This window comes from Phodopus roborovskii, unplaced genomic scaffold (assembly GCF_943737965.1).
Source record: "Phodopus roborovskii unplaced genomic scaffold, PHOROB, whole genome shotgun sequence".
NCBI classification, from domain to species: Eukaryota; Metazoa; Chordata; class Mammalia; order Rodentia; family Cricetidae; genus Phodopus; species Phodopus roborovskii.
Genome location: NW_026126540.1, coordinates 34,749,400 through 34,768,766, shown reverse-complemented (window position 1 = coordinate 34,768,766; position 19,367 = coordinate 34,749,400). Strand labels below are relative to the sequence as shown.

At 35.6% G+C, this 19,367-nt stretch overlaps 1 protein-coding gene across 3 annotated transcripts in view; it reads left to right on the top strand.

Moving 5' to 3' along the window:
- Magi3 (membrane associated guanylate kinase, WW and PDZ domain containing 3) overlaps positions 1-19,367 on the top strand; it is a 193,708-nt gene that overhangs the window by 100,617 nt on the left and 73,724 nt on the right. For all 3 annotated transcript variants that reach the window (XM_051198763.1, XM_051198762.1, XM_051198764.1), the window contains exons 3-5: positions 9,476-9,595; positions 13,922-14,131; positions 17,702-17,879. In XM_051198763.1, the coding sequence (XP_051054720.1) occupies positions 9,476-9,595; positions 13,922-14,131; positions 17,702-17,879 (508 nt within the window). The remainder of the gene's footprint in view (positions 1-9,475; positions 9,596-13,921; positions 14,132-17,701; positions 17,880-19,367) is intronic.

The window sequence follows — 19,367 nt, the reverse complement described above, 5'->3', positions numbered from 1 at the left end:
CCACTCAGCTGAGAGATGGCACCACCCATGATGGGCTAGGCCCTCCCTGTGAATCACTTTACAGCTGGATCTCTTGGAAGCATTTCCTCAACTGAGACTTCTTCCTCTCTGCTGACTCTAGCTTGTATCCAGTTAACACAAAACTAGCTAGTACAATGATCTTTGATTTTAAGTGACAAGTATTCCAGATACAGAAAATTTTTTTTTATTTTATAGTGACATTCTCAGTTAGTTAAAAGATTGTTCAAAGTCTTCATGTTGTACATTAGATTATAGGTTGTATCATAATATTTTTAATTATGAAAATATTTTGTGTGTTTGAGTTTGGTTTTACCTTGAAATTTCTTGTGTTTTTACTTCAAATTATCAGTTTTTAATATTATATAGTTGTGTTCCGTAATATTTACTGCTTCTCTTTGTATTTCTTTTGCCACAGTATCAATGAAAGATTGAACAGAGATGAAAATATTCATAGTGGAACATGCCAGGGGATATTACTGAGTGGTATTCAAATAAATAATCTTCAGATCTCCTAGCAAGGTTAATAGCATTACATCAAGTCCTGTATTGAAACTGCCAATTTAAGGACTTCGTTTTCAAAACCTCTTAGCCTTGGCTGTCCTGGAACTCTTTTGTGTAGACCAGGTTGGCCTCAAACTCAGAAAGAGACCTGCCTGCCCCTGTCTCCCACATGCTGAGATTAAAGGTATGTACCACCACACTCAGCCTAAAACAGAACTTTAATAACCCAATAGACCAAATGGACCTAACATTTATATACAGAATTCTCTACACAAAATATACATCCTCAAACATTTGCAAGCCACACATACAATCAGTAACAAATTTAAAAATTTAAATATATGTGGTATCTCTTCTGACCATAGTGAAATGAAAGTAATAACAGAAGAAAAGCAAAAAAAAAAAAAAAAAAAAAAAACTAAAAATCTGGAAATTAAAATAGTGCACTTTTAACACAGTGGGTAAAAATAGAAATAACAGTGGAATTGAGAACATATCTGAAGATAACGAAGACACTAATAGAGGAGTGACTGCTGATGTGAGAGTTGTGACAGTGCTGGCAATTAGTTACCTAGAAGAAATAGGTAAGTAGCTAGAAACCAAACCCTATCAGGACTGAGTCATAAAGTGGGGGGGGAAAAAAAAGGAACCCGGGCCGTAGAGATACCACAGCCATCTATAATGAGATCTGGCGCCCTCTCCTGGTGTGCAGGCAGAACACCATATGCACAGTAAATAAATCTTAAAAAAAAAATGAAGAAACCTTTAGATATTGGGGAAATTGAAGCTGTAGCCAAAAGCCCTTCAACACTAAGAAGCTTAAATCCTTTATAAATATTGATCCCCCATTCTTAAAACTTAATTCAGTTAAAATGATAGTATGTAATGAATAGGTGGGATTTATGCCTGCGGTATAAATATAGTTTAACCTATGAATCATAAACATCTCAGTTTATACAGAAACAGTACTTACTCACCACAGTAGGAATATAAAGAAAGGTAACTACCTCATTGTAATAAAAGATTATATTTGAAAAGTCTACAATTAACATCAAATCAATAGAGTGAAACTGCAGCACTTTCTTTTCCCTCCCTCTCTCCCTCCTTCTCTCTCTAGTCCCTCCCTCCCTCCCCTCCCTCACTCCCCTCCCCTCCGTCCCTCCCTCCCTCCCTCCTTTTCCCTCAAGACAGGGTTTTCTGTGTGAGAGCTCTGGCTATCTTGGTATCACTTGGTAGACCAGACTAGCCTCAAACTCACAGAGATTCATCTGCTTCTGCCTCTCCAGTACTGGATTAAAGACATGTGCCACCACTGCCCGGCTAACTTTTTCTATAGTATGAGGCAATATGCCAGGGATGTTTACTTGCTGCTAAACTATTCAACTTAGTACTTAGAATTCTAGCCAAAGAACTCAAACAAGAAAAAGAAGTACAGGTCATTCTGCTTGAAAAAGAATTAAGATGACTTTTTTCATAACTGACATGTCAAACATAAGAAGAAATTGAACATGGGTGAATCTTAACCATCATGCCAAACTAAAAAGGCCAGGTCAAGTTAACATATATTCTATGCATAGGAGATTCTATTAAAAGCAAAAGGACTTAGGAAAACTTGGGGCTGATGGTTGCTAAAGCACAATCATTATATTATACTATTAGAATTAGTACATTTCACAAACCTCCATTATTGTATTATTTTATACCATCAATAGTTTGAAAAGAAAAGTTTACACAATATTTGATTGGGCATATATAGCTCAGTGGTCGAGTGCTTGTCTGAAGGCTTGGGTAAGACCGCCACCTGCTCCCCAGAGTAGCATGGTAGCACTGGCTTCAATCCTAGAAATTGGGAAGATGAAGCAGCTCACCCCAAGTTTGAGAACAGCCAGGGATATACTGTGGAATCTTGTCTCAAAAGAAAAAAGAATAAAATTCCTAGAATTACCCTAATCAAGTATAAGATTTCTCTATATGGTAAGAATAAAAAAGAAATCTAAACAAATTGATGGAAATTCCCTTTAAATTTTTCAAAATTACATTTATTCATTTACTTGTGAGGGAGAGCGTATAGGTCAGAGGACAACATGAGGGAGTCAGTTCTCTCTATCATGTAGGTCATTAACTCAAATCTCAGGTTGAAGGCACTTTTACCTGCTGAGTCATTTTGCCAGTCCAATAGAAATTTGTGGTTGTTGAATTTTGAATTATGCCTTCCTTTTGTGAAGCTTATTCTAGAACTAGTAGGGAAAAGCTATGACTAGAAAATAACAGATATATTTGGCATGCTGCATATCAGTTTATCATGAAAATAGAATAATTATAGCATTATAATAATAGAACATAACAGAACGCCTGGTGGCAAATACTCATCTTTACACACGTGCTATGACTGATCAGAAGGGGGATAATGGACTTTTTTAGAAAATCCTGTTGGGTGTCTTTGTAATAAATAGGAAATAAGACTGCTCCTTCCTTTCATAATCTTTTCCTCTCCACACTACAAATCTGTTTCCCTTTACTGAGGAACTAGATATGAGTCTGCCTTCACTGCAGTACTTTCTAAAAAGCATATTGTCTATCTGTATGGGAAGGATTTCTTAACTGGGTACAAAATACATTAGGTCTGGTTTTGTTTTGTTTTGTTGTGAAAAGAAAAATCAGAGGCTTTAGATGACTTATCTACTAAAAGTACATGCTGCACAACCATGAGGACTGGAGCTTGAATCCAAGCACCCATGTAATAAGCCAGGCATCCGGGAATATCTAACTCCAGAACAGATAGGAGTGAGAAGAAGGATGGTCACCAGGCTTGATGGCTTCCAGCCTAGCTAAGGAAACTCAAGCCAGGTTCAGGGAGAGACCCTGCCTCTGAAGAACAGGCAGAGAATGATAAAGGATACATTATCTTCTCATTTGGACTTTGCATCTAAAAACAGGCATTGCACTTGCACATATATGTCCACACATGTCCATCCATACATGTGCATCATACATATGATTGCCCTCCAAGTTAAAAATTAACAAATGGTCTATTTTTAAAACGAAAGAGTAAGTGGAGATACTGCCTTTCTTGCTGTTTGTTTCTCTAATGCAAATTATTTCAGAGATGGTTGGTAAGTGGGTGAATGATAGCAGCGTCACACGTTGTATTAGTTCTTATGCCATTTTTTCCAGTATGCTTAATATCTTATTGTCAAAAAGTAGCAAATAAGTAAACACAACTGAATGCTGTACCTGAGGGGAATATAGTAGAGTCTATGGTGCCCATTTACTTCAGTGTGGTCTCTGTTTTCTGTTTGATCATAATAGTTGCAGAATTTATATCACACAATTTGTTCCATCATTTTGAAAAGAAAATATCTTTCTTATTCTAGTACTTTTTTTTAGCAATTTAGCATTTCTTTTCAACTGTAGTAATATTTTCAATTAGAACTATTTTGCATTTTGTTTGAAGGATTGCGATAGTTTTTGAAAGGTTATCTCTGCCTCAGTTTTCTCTGTAATGTCTATTGGACATATGTACAGAAGAAAATGCTTTCAGAAAATCATATTTCATAGAAATATATCTATGGATGTATTTCATAGGTACGTAATACATATCTAGAAAAGGGATTAAAACAGTTATTTCATGTTTTTTCTACAATATTTACAACTGAGCACATCTTACAATAGATGAATTTTTAAGTCATTCTTAGAGATGAAATGATGGTATATTGTACAGACTCTTAGCTGATTAGATTTGATAATTTATTGTACTATCAAGAACATAAAGAATATAAATTTTAAAAAAGACAGTTCAGTAGCGAAGAATGAAGACTTGAAGAGGTACTTTATAATAGGAAATATAGATGGCTAGTGGTTTAGTTCATTTTCTGTTGCTATAGCAAATTATTGAGACTGGGTTGTTTATAAAGAAAAAGGTTTCATTGGGGAGGGGCTGGCTTTTTGGATTTCTGACTCATTATTTTAGAAGTTCAAGAGCAGTATGCTAGCATTTGCTTGGCTCTTGTAAGAGCTTCATCCTGAAGGGAAAGTGGATATGTGAGCAAAATACACACAAGTTCCAAAAAGTGAGAAGATTAGTTGGGCTTCATATTTTATATTAACTTTAGCTTTAACAGTAACTAATCTACTCTTTGTTTTCTAATATAGAGTTGTTTTCTAATATAGAGTCTCATTTATGTGGCCAGGTTGGCCCTGGGCTCTTAATATCTGTTGTCTCTACCTCCTCTGTCTCCAGATTACAGGCAGGAAACACCATGCTTGGCACATGACAACTAATTCAATTCTTATCTACCTGTCTGTCTGTCTGTTTATATATAGTGTTCTATCTGCATGCATGCATACACACCAGAAGAGGCACCAGATCTCATTGCAGATGGTTGTGAGCCACAATGTGGTTACTGGGAATTGAACTCAGGACCTCTGAAAGAGCAGCCAATGCACTTAACCTCTGAGCCATCTCTCCAGCCCAACTAATTCAATTCTACAGGAATTGTATTAGTCCCTTCATGAGTTTGGAGCCCATGACTAAATTCCCTGGATTTGTTTATTATTATTATTATTATTATTATTATTATTATTATTATTATTATTATTATTATTATAAATATATGTGTGGAGATCAAAGAACAACTTTTGGGAGGTGGTTCTCTCCTGCCACCTTGGAATTTGGGGATCAAATCAAGTCAGCATGCTTGCGTGGAGCCATCTCACTTGACCTAAATCACTTTTTTCCCCTTTGAAAGTTTTAAGCAACATATTCCCCCTTCCTCGCTCTTAATCAGATTTGCTCTCATCTCCTTTCTCTACTCACCCAATTTTGTGTCTTTCTCCCCTTCTATCAAGACCCAATATGTGCTGCCCCAAAATTCTTGGGTATGTGATCTTCCCTGGAGCACTGTCAGCTTACTAGGGTTACACCTTCAAACAGTTACCAATAGCTCCACGGCAAGAGGTGCCCCTTCATGCCCAGCTCCCATCTTCATGCTCAAATTCTGTGTATACTGTTGTAACCATTGTGAGTTTGTATGAGCTGTTGCCCTTTTTTGCCCAGAAGACACTGTTTCTTTGTGTTCATCTACTGCTTCGGCTTTTACACTGTGTTCCACCCCTCTTTGGCAGTGATCCCTGACCCTTGGGAGTAGAGGTATGGTGTGTGTGTGTGTGTGTGTGTGTGTGTGTGTGTGTGTGTGTGTGTGTGTGTGTTCCATTTAGGTGTAAGTATTCTGCAGTCACCTATTTTTTGAACCTTGGCTTGATATGGGTCTCTGGATTTGTCACCATCTTCTACAAATAGAAACTTCTCAGATGAAGGTTGAGAGATGTATTTATTGATCTAAGGGTATAAGAATAAGATATTAGGATTCAGTTTAGTACTTTATCCATCCAGTGAAATAATAGTTGTAGATGCTCCCTTAGAGTCTATGACCTATCTAGCTATAGATTCTTGGCGTGATAATGGTGCCAGATATGGGTTTTCTTTTGTGGAGCAAGACTTAAATGTAATCAGAAAATAGTTGGTTACTCTTATATTGTCCATGCCACTCCTACACCAGTGAGCGTGTCTTGCCAAGCCAGTCATTATTGTATCTCTTAGGATTCATAGTTGACTGTGATTTGTGTTTAATGATCCCATCACCTCTCAACTCTATTACGTTGGGGACCAACCCTTAACTTGAGTTGAGATGAGATAAATCATCTGCAAATTATAGTAACCAATCAGCATATTAAAAGAATGTTTAACCTCCTAATGCAGTAAGTAATGCATTAAATATGTTGTGAAGTGCCTTGAAATACTCAGTTTACTGGCAAAGGTTTTAAAATACGTTAACAAGTGTCCTGTGTGAACATAAGGAGAATTGATAATAGATAATTCTTATCAAATGAAGCTACCAACCAGGCAAAGCACAGTTTCTTAGAAATGTATTATTTAGTTGGTATAGCCAGAAAAATAGGAAGCCAACCTCACAAATATATAAATGGTGGTTACTTTGGGGATGGAAAGAATGAAAGACTTATTGAAGCACATGAAGAACCTTTTGTAGTTTTAGACATTTTTTTGTTTGTTTGGTTGGTTTACTTTTTGAGACAGGGTCTCAGTGTAACTGTGGCTGTCATGAGACTTGGTATGTAGACCTGTCTTGCCTTAATCTCACAGAGAACTACCTGCCTCTGCTGCCCAAAGGCTGAGATCTAAGTTATGTGCCACCACAGTAAGCTAGAAATACTTTTATTTTTATCTGGATTTATTTACATCAATTTCAATTGTTAAAAGGCATATTTTGGTTACCTTTTTGTGTACCTCAAACTAAAAATAAATAAATAAACAAACAAACCATTGGAGTGATATGTTATATCACATGTCCTTAGGTACATGATGGGTGAGATATAATCATTGAGTTAAACAAATAGAGATTAACTTGTCTTATTGAGTGATGAAGCAAACATATGATTGTAATGTGCTGAAGAGAAAATGAGGGGAGAAGGTAGAAACTGAGTAAGTGGAACCCCTTTCTTTGTAAAAAGGAAAAATGTGCTAAGTAACTTGTACACATAAAGTATGTAGAGAGTAACAAGAAACTAAAGACAATTTTTGAGATACTAAAGGCAAAAGGGTAGGCTGGAGAAACCCATAGAAACTGCTGACCTGAATAAGAGGGAGCTTATGGACTCCAGTCTGATAGCTGGGAAACAAGCATAGTAGGACCAACTCAGATTCCCTGAATGTGGTGTTAGGTGGGAGGACTTGGACAGTCTATGGAGCCTCTGGTAGGGGATCAGTATTTATCCCTAGTATACACATGGACCCATTCCACATAGAGGGATTCTCTCTCAGCCTAGACACATGGAGGAGAGCCTGGGCCCTGCTCCAAATGATATGACAGACTTTGAAGACTCCCCAGGGAAAGCCTCACCCTTCCTGGGGAGCAGAAAGGGATTGGATGGGGATTGGTGGGGGGGAACAGGGGAGGATGAGAGGCTGCAGGAACTGTGACTGAATGTAAAACAAGCTTATTTCTAATTTAAATAAAAATTATTTTAAAAAGGATAGATTTTTCAATATGTATGGGAAGAAGTCAGAGTTCATATTAGTAATTTGTGATGAGAATTAGCACTAAAGTCATGCCTGTTTGTAGAAAATACCCTTCTTGTCCAGCAGAAAGATAATGAATCCCAGAAAGGTTAAATTCTTGTTCTAAATCATACCATTAATTAATAATTCCAGAATAAAAGGTAGTTCTTCCTGCCTCTTGGGTTGGTGCTATTTTTATGGTATTATTTATAATTTGGTTTGCTTATGAATTGGAGTTTTATATAGCTGTTATATTGTGTAGCAAAATTCATTTTCCTGTTCTGTTAGCCTTTGCTACATAGCAAAGTGCCTTGAAAATTGTGGCTTAAAATGGCTGTCATGTGTCAATTTGCCATGACTTTCATGAGTTTCCCGGGTTTAGCTGGCATCATTCCTGTGGCAAAATCATTGACAGCTTTAGCTGGGACTTGAGAAGCTGGGATGGCTCTGCCTTTATGACTAGGGGCCTCTTACTGTTTGTTAGCTGGAGTTCTAATTACTCAAGGGTCTAGCCTGTGTTTCTTGCATGGTAATGGGAACATTCCAGGAAGTTGGGAGATAGAAATATAGACTCCTAAACTTGCATGGCATGTTCAACATTAAAGTAGTAAATTTAAAAAATTTTTAGACTGAAGGGAGAAGCTCCACCTCTTAGTGGAAAGAAGTGCAGTTATTGTAGCCATGGATTCTCCCATATTTCATAGCTAATTCTGAGTTTTAAATTTTAACCATTCAACTTCCTAGCAACTTTCTACATATTATAAAGCAAAAAGCTGTTGATTTTTTTGAGACAAGATTTCTCAAAGTAACACCTCTGGCTGCCCTGGAAATCCCTCTGTAGACCAGGCTGGCCTCAAATTCATAGAGATCTACCTGCCTCTGCCTCCCAAGTGCTGGGATTAAAGGTATGCACCACCACCACCTGGCTGATTGAAAGAATCTTACAATGTATTTTATTATATGAGAAATAAAATTTTTGATAATAAAAGTAAATATTATACTAAAAGAAGAAGCTATATTGTATAACTTTTGTATCCTCTAGAATCTAAAACAAAATTGCTATGTTCTTTTAGAAAGACAGGTTTTAAATGATGAAGGAAATTCAGTATAATCACTGTATAGAATGTTTCCATAGTCATTATTTTTCTCAATCTATTATTTTTACCATCATCATAATCATCATCTACTTTGTGGATCTTTTTCACATTTTAGATATTATAAAAAGAGGTAAGTTTGAAGATAGCCTGGTCTACATAGCCAGCCAGAGATATAGAGTGAAACACCATCTTTCCCCACCTCAAAATGTATATACCAAAAATATATACAATCTTTGTTATCTATGCCTTCATAAAGTTGTAAGGGGTGATGAATTTATTCCTGGTGAATTTATCCTTCCGTCTTTCAGTTCAGGAGTTTTAAATAGTGCTGGAAAGATGGCTCAGCGGTTAGAGCAGGTACTGCCCTTGCAGAATACCCAGGTTTGATTCCTAGCACCCACATCAGGCAGCTCACAGCCACCTGTAACTCCAGCTCCAGGGAATCTCCTTTGGGCATCTGCACTCATACACACACACACACACACACACACTCGTGCATGCGCAATTAAAAGTTTAAAAAAAATTAAATAATTGTGTGCCAGGAAATTCTCTGTAGCACTAAACTTTAGGGTTTTTATAGGTTTGAATTTCATGGTTATCTTATTTCCTCCTATATTTATTGTGCTGCTTTGATATTAAGTTGCCTAAAATTTCAGACCTTTATCAGAAACAATGTATTAAATAAATAAGTTGTGTCTTCTTAGACTGAACTTTATAGTACTCTGAATAATTTGTTTTTTTTTAAAAGTACTTTACAATTATATTTTTCTTTTCTCCTTAGGCACTACAAGGGCTCCCAGGGATGGGGAAGTCCCAGGGGTGGACTATAATTTCATTTCTGTTGAACAGTTCAAAGCACTGGAAGAAAGCGGAGCATTGTTAGAAAGTGGAACGTATGATGGTATGTCTCCAGATGTTAAAACTATCTCAAAACTGTCCAGATGACTACAATTATTTCTGAGGGAATTTCATCAGTAAATTTGATTTTTTTTTTTTTTTTTTTTTTTTTTTTTTAAATTTGGGAGGACTATGGACATGGATCAATGGTTGAAAGCACTGGCTACTTCTCCAGAAGGTTTGCTTTTAATTTCCAGCACCTAAATGACAGCTAGCAACTGTCTGAAACTGCAGTTTCAGGGGACCCGATGCCTTCTTTGGGCCTCTGTAGGCACTGCACACATAGATATACCTGAGGCAAACAACTGTACACATAAAGTAAAAATAAATCTTAAGTTATTAGAAAATTGTCCTTTTCATTAGAAGAGTCTTAATTTACCAATTAGGTGGTATTAGACAATAACCAGAAGCATTACATCACATTAAAAAGTTCACTGTGAACAATAAACAAGAAATTAGCCAAACTGGGAAGTTTACATATTTCATAGCAATTCATTGTCATCATCTAAACCCAACGAGTACTTGTTGATGGTTTTCTGTTCATGGACAAAATATAAAGTTTGTGTACTTTGAGAAATTTATATGTACTTTAAACATCTTACAAAAAAAAGAAGTACAGATTGGAGGATAGAGCCAATAATTAATTTTCCCATCTGTTTCCTCTACACTGTTAAATGATTCCATATTATATACTTATTTTTTCTTATCTCGCACACTTTGTACTTGGCAAGCTTATTGACTCCCATAGCACCTTATACTTTTTCAACATTGCTTTGTTCTGCTTCCATGATTGCCTCTTTCCCAAATTCTGTGTAGTCGTGATAAGTCCTTTCTTGCTTGATGCTGTCTTCAGGGTCTAGAGATGATGTTCGATAAATAACCTTGAATGCATCTCATTCATATGTATGTATGTGCATATGTATGCACATTTTTGTTCAGAAAACATATTTTATTTGTTGCCACATCTAGTCATTTCTTCTTCATAGCCACTTTCATGTTTTGTTTTGTTTTTCTTCACTGCTTCCTTTAGGCGCTTTCGATGAGTTAATTACCCTATTGCAGTTGATCTCTCCTCCACCCCCAGTTTCTTGCCTCTGTTCATTCCATCCTGCTACAATGCTGGGCTTCCTCAAGTTTAGCTTTGATCATTCTGGTCATAATCCCTTTCTTATTCAGAACTCTGAGTCATTTACTTCCTGCCTATAAACATAGATCTACCTACATTTTCTAGGTTTAATTCCCATGAGTAATTCATTGATTTTAAAAATCTGTTTGATCATGTTTCATTTATTCAGCAACCACTTGTCAAGTATGTACTATGTTCCAAGTCTTGTAAGCATACTGTGGTGAACAAAATCAAAATGTTACTGCCTTAATGAATACTTTATCTTAGTAGGGAAGGTAGTCAAAACTAAATTAAGTATAAACTGAGGTGCTATGAAGAAACAACATGAAATTTAAAGAAAAATGATAGTCATGTCAGGGAAATGGACAAGCTAATTTGTTTTCACTTTTATTAAAAGAGCTTACCTTTTACGTTTAACCATTCTTATTTGTTTAATACTCATGTTTTTTATATATGCTCTTAGAAAATGTGTATTGTATCTTATGTGCATATTTATTATTTACATATGATCTGTGTTGTCTCATTCCATTCTTGTTTTTACATATTACTGTAGTTTTTAGATTCCTCCATGTTATCATCCTACATTTATATGAATTCATTGATTTAATTTCTCATAGTATGCTATCATTTGAGTATTGCATTTTATTTCTTCATTCTCCTGATGCTAGACCAAAATTTTTTGACTTGTATATTTACTGTGTCTGATGGGGTAGTTTTGAATAGTTTCACAGCAGTGTACAAGGGTTCTTGTTTGATAATTTCACAAACATTGTGGTTCTAGAAGGTAGATCCTGTTTCAAGGAGTGGGGAAAAAGTAAGTATAATTATAGTCAAGCATAGCTGACTTGTGCCTATAATCCCAGCACTTGGGAGATAGAGGCAGGAAAATCAGGAGTTCAAGGCCAGCCTTGGATAAGATCCTGTTCTTAAAAGGAAGAAATTCCAGCATGATAGTGTACACCTTTTAATATTGGACCCAGTACTTGAGAAGCAGGCACAGGGGAGGAGAGGGAGAAGGGAACAGAGGAAGAGACAGATGGATCTCTGAAAGTTAGAGGCCAACCTGGTCTACATAGCAAGTTCTAGGATAGCTGGGGCCACATAGTAAAACCCTGTCTTAAAGTGAGAGATGGTTGGTGAGGGGCAGGGATTCTGCTAAATACAATTTTTAAAAATTAAATCTAATACCCAAAGGGTATCTAAATATACTTATATTTATTTATATGGGTATAAGTAAATGTGTGTATGACATAGATGACTCTAATATGAGCCAGATATTGTTAACTATAATATCATGTTTGAAATATTTAATAGCTCTATAAATGAAAAGCCTTTTCTTTTTTTAATTAAATAAAACTTTTTAGATTAAAAGAAATCTATGAGTGTTTTGCCTGGATGTATGTGTATGTATACTACATTCGTGCCTGGTGCCTATGGAGGTCAGAAGAGAGCGCTGGGTCTCCTGGAGCTGCAGTTATGGATGGTTTTAAGCTACTATATGTGATCTTGTGCTAGAAACCTGGATCTTGTGCAAGAGAAGCAACTGCTTTTAACTGCTGAGCCATCTCCCTATCCCTGGAAAGCCCTTTCTTAAAGAAGGAAACTGCAAAAAATTATTATGACTCCCCCAAATCTGTTTAGTGACTGGTAGCAATTTGTACTCTTCATTTTTTTTCCTATTTTTTTCTTTTACAAGCATGTTAAGTTTTACACAGTTAACTAAGAATTTACAGTAAAATGTTTGTCTGTTGACACTATTGTTCCCTAGAAAACATGCACTTTTATTTCTATTTTGGTTCATCCAATATCCCTGATAGTATGATTGTTGAGCTTTAGAAAGGAAAAATAGCAGGGCATAGTGCAGTGGCACAGGCAGGTGGATCTCTGTGGTTTTGAGAACAGTGTGGTATACATAGTGAGTTTCAGAACAGCCAGGGCCACACAGTGAAGTCCTGTCTATAAAATTAGATAAAGGGCTGGAGAGATGGTTCAGCCGTTAAAGGTTAGGCTCACAACCAGTAAGATAAAATGGAGAAATTGATCCCCCCCCACGACTAAACTCTACTTTTGAAGTATTAAGGCTTTTTAATTTATGGAAAATCTAGTCTGTTTTAATACAAATATTTGTACCCATATCTGTGGCATAACCCACTTCAAATGTGGGTTTGGAAACAAATAATTGAGTTGAGAAGTCTTTTAGTTTGACTTCCTGAATATTGGTAATTGCAACTATAGTCAAACTTCAACAGAATTCACTATAATGTTTCCTCCCCCTAACATGCAGATTAAGGTATACTATGTTGATTCTATATTTGTCTTAGTGTTATGTAGTCTAACATGATTTTTTTCAATCTAGGGGAAAATACCTATTCTCTTCAATTTCCATTATGTCAATGAGTATCTTAATTACCTCATTTTGAGCTGAACAGTTTGACTAAAAGTGTGATATTTTATAAGCACAATAATAAAAGACAAGTGTTTTACTTCTTAACCATTATTTATCTTTTTATAACATTAACATAATGATTGATGTAAAGTCAAAAGGAGTGGGTGCAATAACTGTAGAGACAGCTAAACTTGCTGAGTGTTCTCACATTGTGCCTGCCTGCCCAATGGAAATTGCATGACAAACTGAAAGTTATCTCATTTGTTTTCATTCTTATCTGGACTAGTTACTGCTAATATAAAAATCATGGATCCTCAGTAAAACACTCACCTACCTCTTGCTTTTTTGAGTATATACACCAGTATAGAACTTGATTGCAAACAGCTTATATTTATGTATGAAATAATTCTTAGCTTTGGTATATACCCTCATTTTAGTAAAATAATTCATTATTTGAGTTAATTTTGTTCTTTATCTTTTGTACCTTTCTTTCTTGCATAAGACAATGATTGTTTTATATTTCCAAATTTGGCCCTAGTTCAGAATCCATATAAAACAAGTCTAAGAGGAATAATTGATATCATCAACTTTATGGCTAACTAATAAAATATGTTAGCTAATATGTCAAAGCTATATGAGAAATTATCCCATACTCCCATATTGCTTCCTTTCTCAGGGAGTGCTTTGGCCTCCTTTCAGTAAATGGTAGGTACTTACACAACTTCAGTGTAGGAAACAACAGAGAGATACTCTAAGCTGTATTCATGTAACTCAGTCAGCATTCCTGCTTTCAGCTGCTGTCATTTTGTACACCACAGGAAATTTCTATGGCACTCCCAAGCCTCCAGCAGAGCCTAGTCCTTTCCAGCCAGATCCGGTTGATCAGGTCCTCTTTGACAATGAGTTTGACACAGAATCCCAAAGAAAACGAACTACATCCGTCAGCAAGATGGAAAGGATGGACAGCTCTCTCCCTGAAGAAGAGGATGATGAAGACAAAGAAGCTGTTAATGGCAATGGAAGCGCAGGTTTGTAAACAGATTAACAACTTGATTTCTTTTAGATTGGCTTTTTTTCTTTTTTTCTTTCCTGAGGTTTCTCTGTATTGCTTTGTAGTCTTGTCCTGGAACTAGCTCTGTAGACCAGGCTGGCCTTGAACTCACAGAGATCCATCTGCCTCTGCCTCCCAAGTGCTGGGATTAAAGGCGTGTACCACCAACGCCTGGCCAGATTGGCTTTAATCCTGTAATTGAAATAGTAAAAGTTTTTTTGAAATATATATACAGCAGGTGATAGAATTCTAATTTTCTCAAAAGCTGTGTATAGAACAATGTATTTCTTATTGAGTTTTCTTAACTTTGACAAATTAATAGTAAGATATCATTAATGATATATCATTACCTTGTTGTCTGATGCTGGAATATGAGAATCTTACTGGCATAATTCCTATTTCTTAGGATTAAAATAAAATTGGTTTTATAATAACAGCTTTCAACCCAAAGGACATAGACTTTGGAGGTTTGCCAGAAGAAATTACCTGAACAGTTCTATAGCAATATTTTAAATTTAAATTCTAGAGCCACTCAAAGATAATTTACAAATAAGATTCATATTTTCTTTTGTATCTTTTGCTTGCCTTTCATATTTCTTACTCAATGAAAATAAAAGGTAAGGGGTAAAGAATCTGCCCTGAGTGTCCCAGAATAATTTTTTAATTGCCCAGGAGGTTCAACTGTGGACAGAACTAGGAAGCCAGACGCTCTCAAAGAACTTATGTTAGTGTTAATCATTGTAATTATTCTGTTTGAAACTAGTGTGTAAACTTTATGGAGGCTGGAATTTTTTCTGGTATTTTTTCAATTCTGTATTCACTACATAAGAAGGAAATAAATGCTGATCATATCCCTAGATTTGCAACCCATCTCTATATGATCCTGAAGCATATTCATCTTTCTTTTATCACCTATTAAAATTTTCTTGTATATTGTTTTTGCCTTATATGATCATTGTTTATTTCCCTCTCCAAGTGGTGAGTTCTGTGTATTGTTCTAACTTCTCAATATTTATGTTTAATGAGTTTGCCAGTACATTTATTTGTATGTCAAGACTGAAATTGTGTTTTAAAAGGTTTAGTTGCTGAATTGCATTGAAAGAGTACTATAGATCGTTTAGTTGTTGTTGCTTTTGTCTGTCATACTTATTTTACCCAAATGTAACTCACTTTCAGATTGATTTCTACATTGGGTACCTTTAAATATTTATTACATATTCTGCAAGGAAATTATTCCAGGAATTTCATTCATATGTTCATTCAGCAAATAGTTACTGAACATTTGGTGGCCTACTAATTGGTAGCCATTTGTTCTAATTGCCAGGAGTTGTTGAACAAACAGACCAAAGCTCCTGTTAATGAACTTGACTTTCTGATGAGTCATAACTGGATAAATTTTATGTGTATATATATATATATATATATATATATATATATATATATATATATAAAAACTGTGTCTGATGATGTCAAACAAGACATTCAAGGAGGTAGAAAGAAAATAGAGGTAGTCAACTTGCAATTTTAGATAATGTGACAGAGAAGACTTGAAACAAATGAGTAAACTCCCAAGTATCTGAGAGAAGAGCATTTCTGTAAATTCAAATATCTGCAATGGCAGTAAAGAAGCCAGTGTGTTTGGCCATGGTGTGGCCAAGGTGTTGTATAAGTTTGGAGCAGAGTGATATAAGGTAATAGAATACAGTAGTGACTGGTCACTATTTTAGAGGTCAGTCAGTAATGACAGGGAAGGGATAGTACATGTTACATAGTTCTAGAGGCCATTGAAAGGATTTGGGGTTTTATTTTGAGATGTAAAGTCACAGTTGGTATTTTGAGAAGAAGAGGAATAGGCAACAGGCTTTAATGGGCTCTTCCAGGCTTCTGTATTGAAAATAGGCAGTAGGAAGGAATGGGCATGAATAGGAACAGCAATCAGGAAGTATATAGAAGGATGAAAGTAACCAGTTATATCAGATGCTATTTATGATTCAAATAAGACATGGACTGAGAATTGGTCACTGGATTTGTGTAGGTCATTGATGACCTTGGTAAGTATAGTTCCATTAATGTCAGTTCAAGGTCTTGATAGGGTGGGGTGGCCCATAAAGAAATGGAAGAGTGGGAGTAGTGGCAGCGGATCTAAACTGTGCGAAGGTGGTTTGGCATAGAGTGGAAAGCTCGAGGGCCTTGTCACAGGGGAAGGAAAACTGTCTATTTTTAAAGAATGGAGAAGTGACATATAGGTATATAGGGTCTAATAGTTTGGGAAGATTGGTGGTGTAGAACAGAGAGTGGCTAAAGGCAGGAAAGAGTCAGGTATTGTTTATAGTTGGAGGGTTAGCCTTAGAGGAGGAACATAAACATTCTTCAGTAGTAAGTAATCAGTGGTGCATAAATGGGCTGTGTCTGTTGAATGATGGGACTTTATATAGTTTTCTTGTGCTTGTACTTGCTTTTGTTTTCTCCATGAAATAAGCAATGAGGACATCATAAGGTACAGAATAAGAAAAAAAAAAGTAGGTCCTCCATAATCTATAACTTCATTTTCTCCACTTTCTATTATCCACAACGCAAAAGTGGTCTGAAAATACTACTAGATATAGTAAAGTATTTTGGGAGAGCAAGAGAGAGTATATTTGCATAACTTCTAGAACAGGATATTGTTATTATAACTGTTGTATTTTAGTTATTGCTGTTAATCTGTAAGAAGCAAGATTAATATATTGGTGGCCAGATTTATCCAAAGAGTGACTAGAGCTGAAGTAATATATGGGATGATACCTCATGATATCAGAAGCTTTTCCTCACATTATCTAGATTAAAGATACTGCTTATAAAAAATGTAAAAATGATATAATGTAACATAAGTTCTAGGTGTGTGTTTTAAATGCATTGCTTGTAGACTCCCTAGACAATAACTAAGTCTGCCTACATCATAGAGTTTGGGACTCCAAAAGGATTTTAATATTACCAGTGTTATATTTAACTTTTGAAAATAAAGTATTCTTTAAATATCTGTGTTAAAAGTCTATGAATCTGCTTAGATTCAAATCCTGGCTATGCTGTTTAATGGCTGTGTGACCTGACTAACTTAACTTCTTTGTGGCTTGGTTTCCTCAATCTGTAAAAATATGATAATAATAATAGGGTCACTATGAAGACTATGAGTTAATATATGTTAAGCACTTAAAGTAGAGCTTGCCATATAAAAGGTCTATATAGGTACAGCATGCTGCTATTAAGATTCTTACTGATTGATTCTGGTGTTGGTTTTTGCTGTTTTCCCAGACTAGCATCAGAGGAGTAGAGTTTATTTTAATCAGAAAATGAAAGAAAAAAAAAAAAAACCTGAGTATGTTTACTTCTTTCAAAATTAATAAAGGAATATACACAGAATAGATATGAGAATTTATAATGTATAATTGCATTGTTTTATATATATACATATATACATACATACATACATATATATATATATGCACTTGGCATTTTGTTAAAAAAAATAACTTTACCCTTTATGATGTTTTGTTTCCAACAACTACAGAAGCCAGAGAGATGCATTCTGAGTCATCTGACTGCTGGATGAAGACTGTTCCAAGTTATAACCAAACAAATAGCTCCATGGACTTTAGAAATTATATGATGAGAGATGAGAATCTGGAACCACTGCCTCAAAACTGGGAAATGGCCTACACTGACACAGGAATGATCTATTTCATTGAGTAAGGAAATGTCTGCATTTCTTCCAGCATGCTTGTCACTATGAGGATAAACTGGAATTTTTTTTTAAACCTTAGTTTGATTACCCATTCCAATATCGTAAAAGTTTTGCTTGTTTTTATTTAAAAATATTTTCCAGTTGAGCCTTAATGTAGTTATTTCCCTGAATGACATCTCCCTCTCCCCTCCTTCAACTTATATTAAGTAATATAGTATATTTGGCCTCTGGAGTGTGTATGTGTCTAGGCCACAGGTCAATCTCAGGTGTAATTCTTCTGGTTCTGTCCACTTTGTTTTGAGACAGGGTTTCTCATTAGCCTGGATATCACCGGTTAGGCTATTTTGGCTGACCACTGTCCCAGTGCTGAGAGGACAAATGCACCCCACTGTACCTGGCTTTTCTATGTAGCGTCTGGAGATCGAACTCATGTCCTTACTTTACCTGCTGAGTTGTGTCCCCATCCCTGGTCTCTGTTTTTACAGTATAGAAGGTTTGAGAATAGGTGATGGGAAATCAAAGCAATAAAGAATGTGTTGCTTCACTTAAAAAAAAAGAAAAAAGAAAAGAAAAAGGAAAAACTTTACTTTTAAGTAGATTGCCCAATTTAATGAGCTAGGTGAGGTGGTATACAACTCTAATTCCAGTACTTGGGAGACAGAGACTAGAGGATTTTTGTGAGTCAAAGGACAATCTTGGTCCACATGGCAAGTTCCAGGCTGACCTGGGCTGCATAGTGAAACCCTGTCTCAAGCCAACCAACAAACAAAATGATCATCTTGGGGAGGAGCTACCATTATCTGAACTGGGCGTTTTCAGTCCTAAAGTTTGGAGTTGATGTATTGAGATAATATATTTAAGCAATACAGTAGGAAATATCACTGATCTTTAAAGTCACTGGTATAATAGAAGTACAAATGGGAAACTTTTAGTGGAAAAGTATTAATATAATATTCATAGAGGTACTGATTACCATATAATTAGATCAGCCTAAAATTGAATGTTGTTTTGCTCCAGAGAATGTTATGCAAATCATTATGAAGAATTTTTATATTTCTATACACCTGTAAGTCTAATCTTCAAAGCAGTTTGTTTAGGAATAGAATATCAATGTAGTGAAGTTACAGAATTTAATAATTAAACAACAGTGAAAATATTGAGGTCTTGGTACTACACCCAAAAAATTTCTTTCTTTGTCTCTCTGTCTCTGTCTGTCTTCTGTGTGTATCTCTCTCCCTTCTCCTATCTCTCCCTCCCAAATCCTTTATCATTAATTAAAGGGTAGGGACTTTAGTCTTCTTCCTTAGACAATCTCATGAAATGAGCATTTTGTTTTACTAAGTCAGAGTCTAATGCTTAAAAAACAGACTTTGAAGACATGATCTTTTTTACCACATATAGTACATTCCCATTTATACATTTGTGTAAATATTAGTGTCAATGTGTTCACAAAACAGTACAAATACATATACTCCTGTATGGACAATTGAAG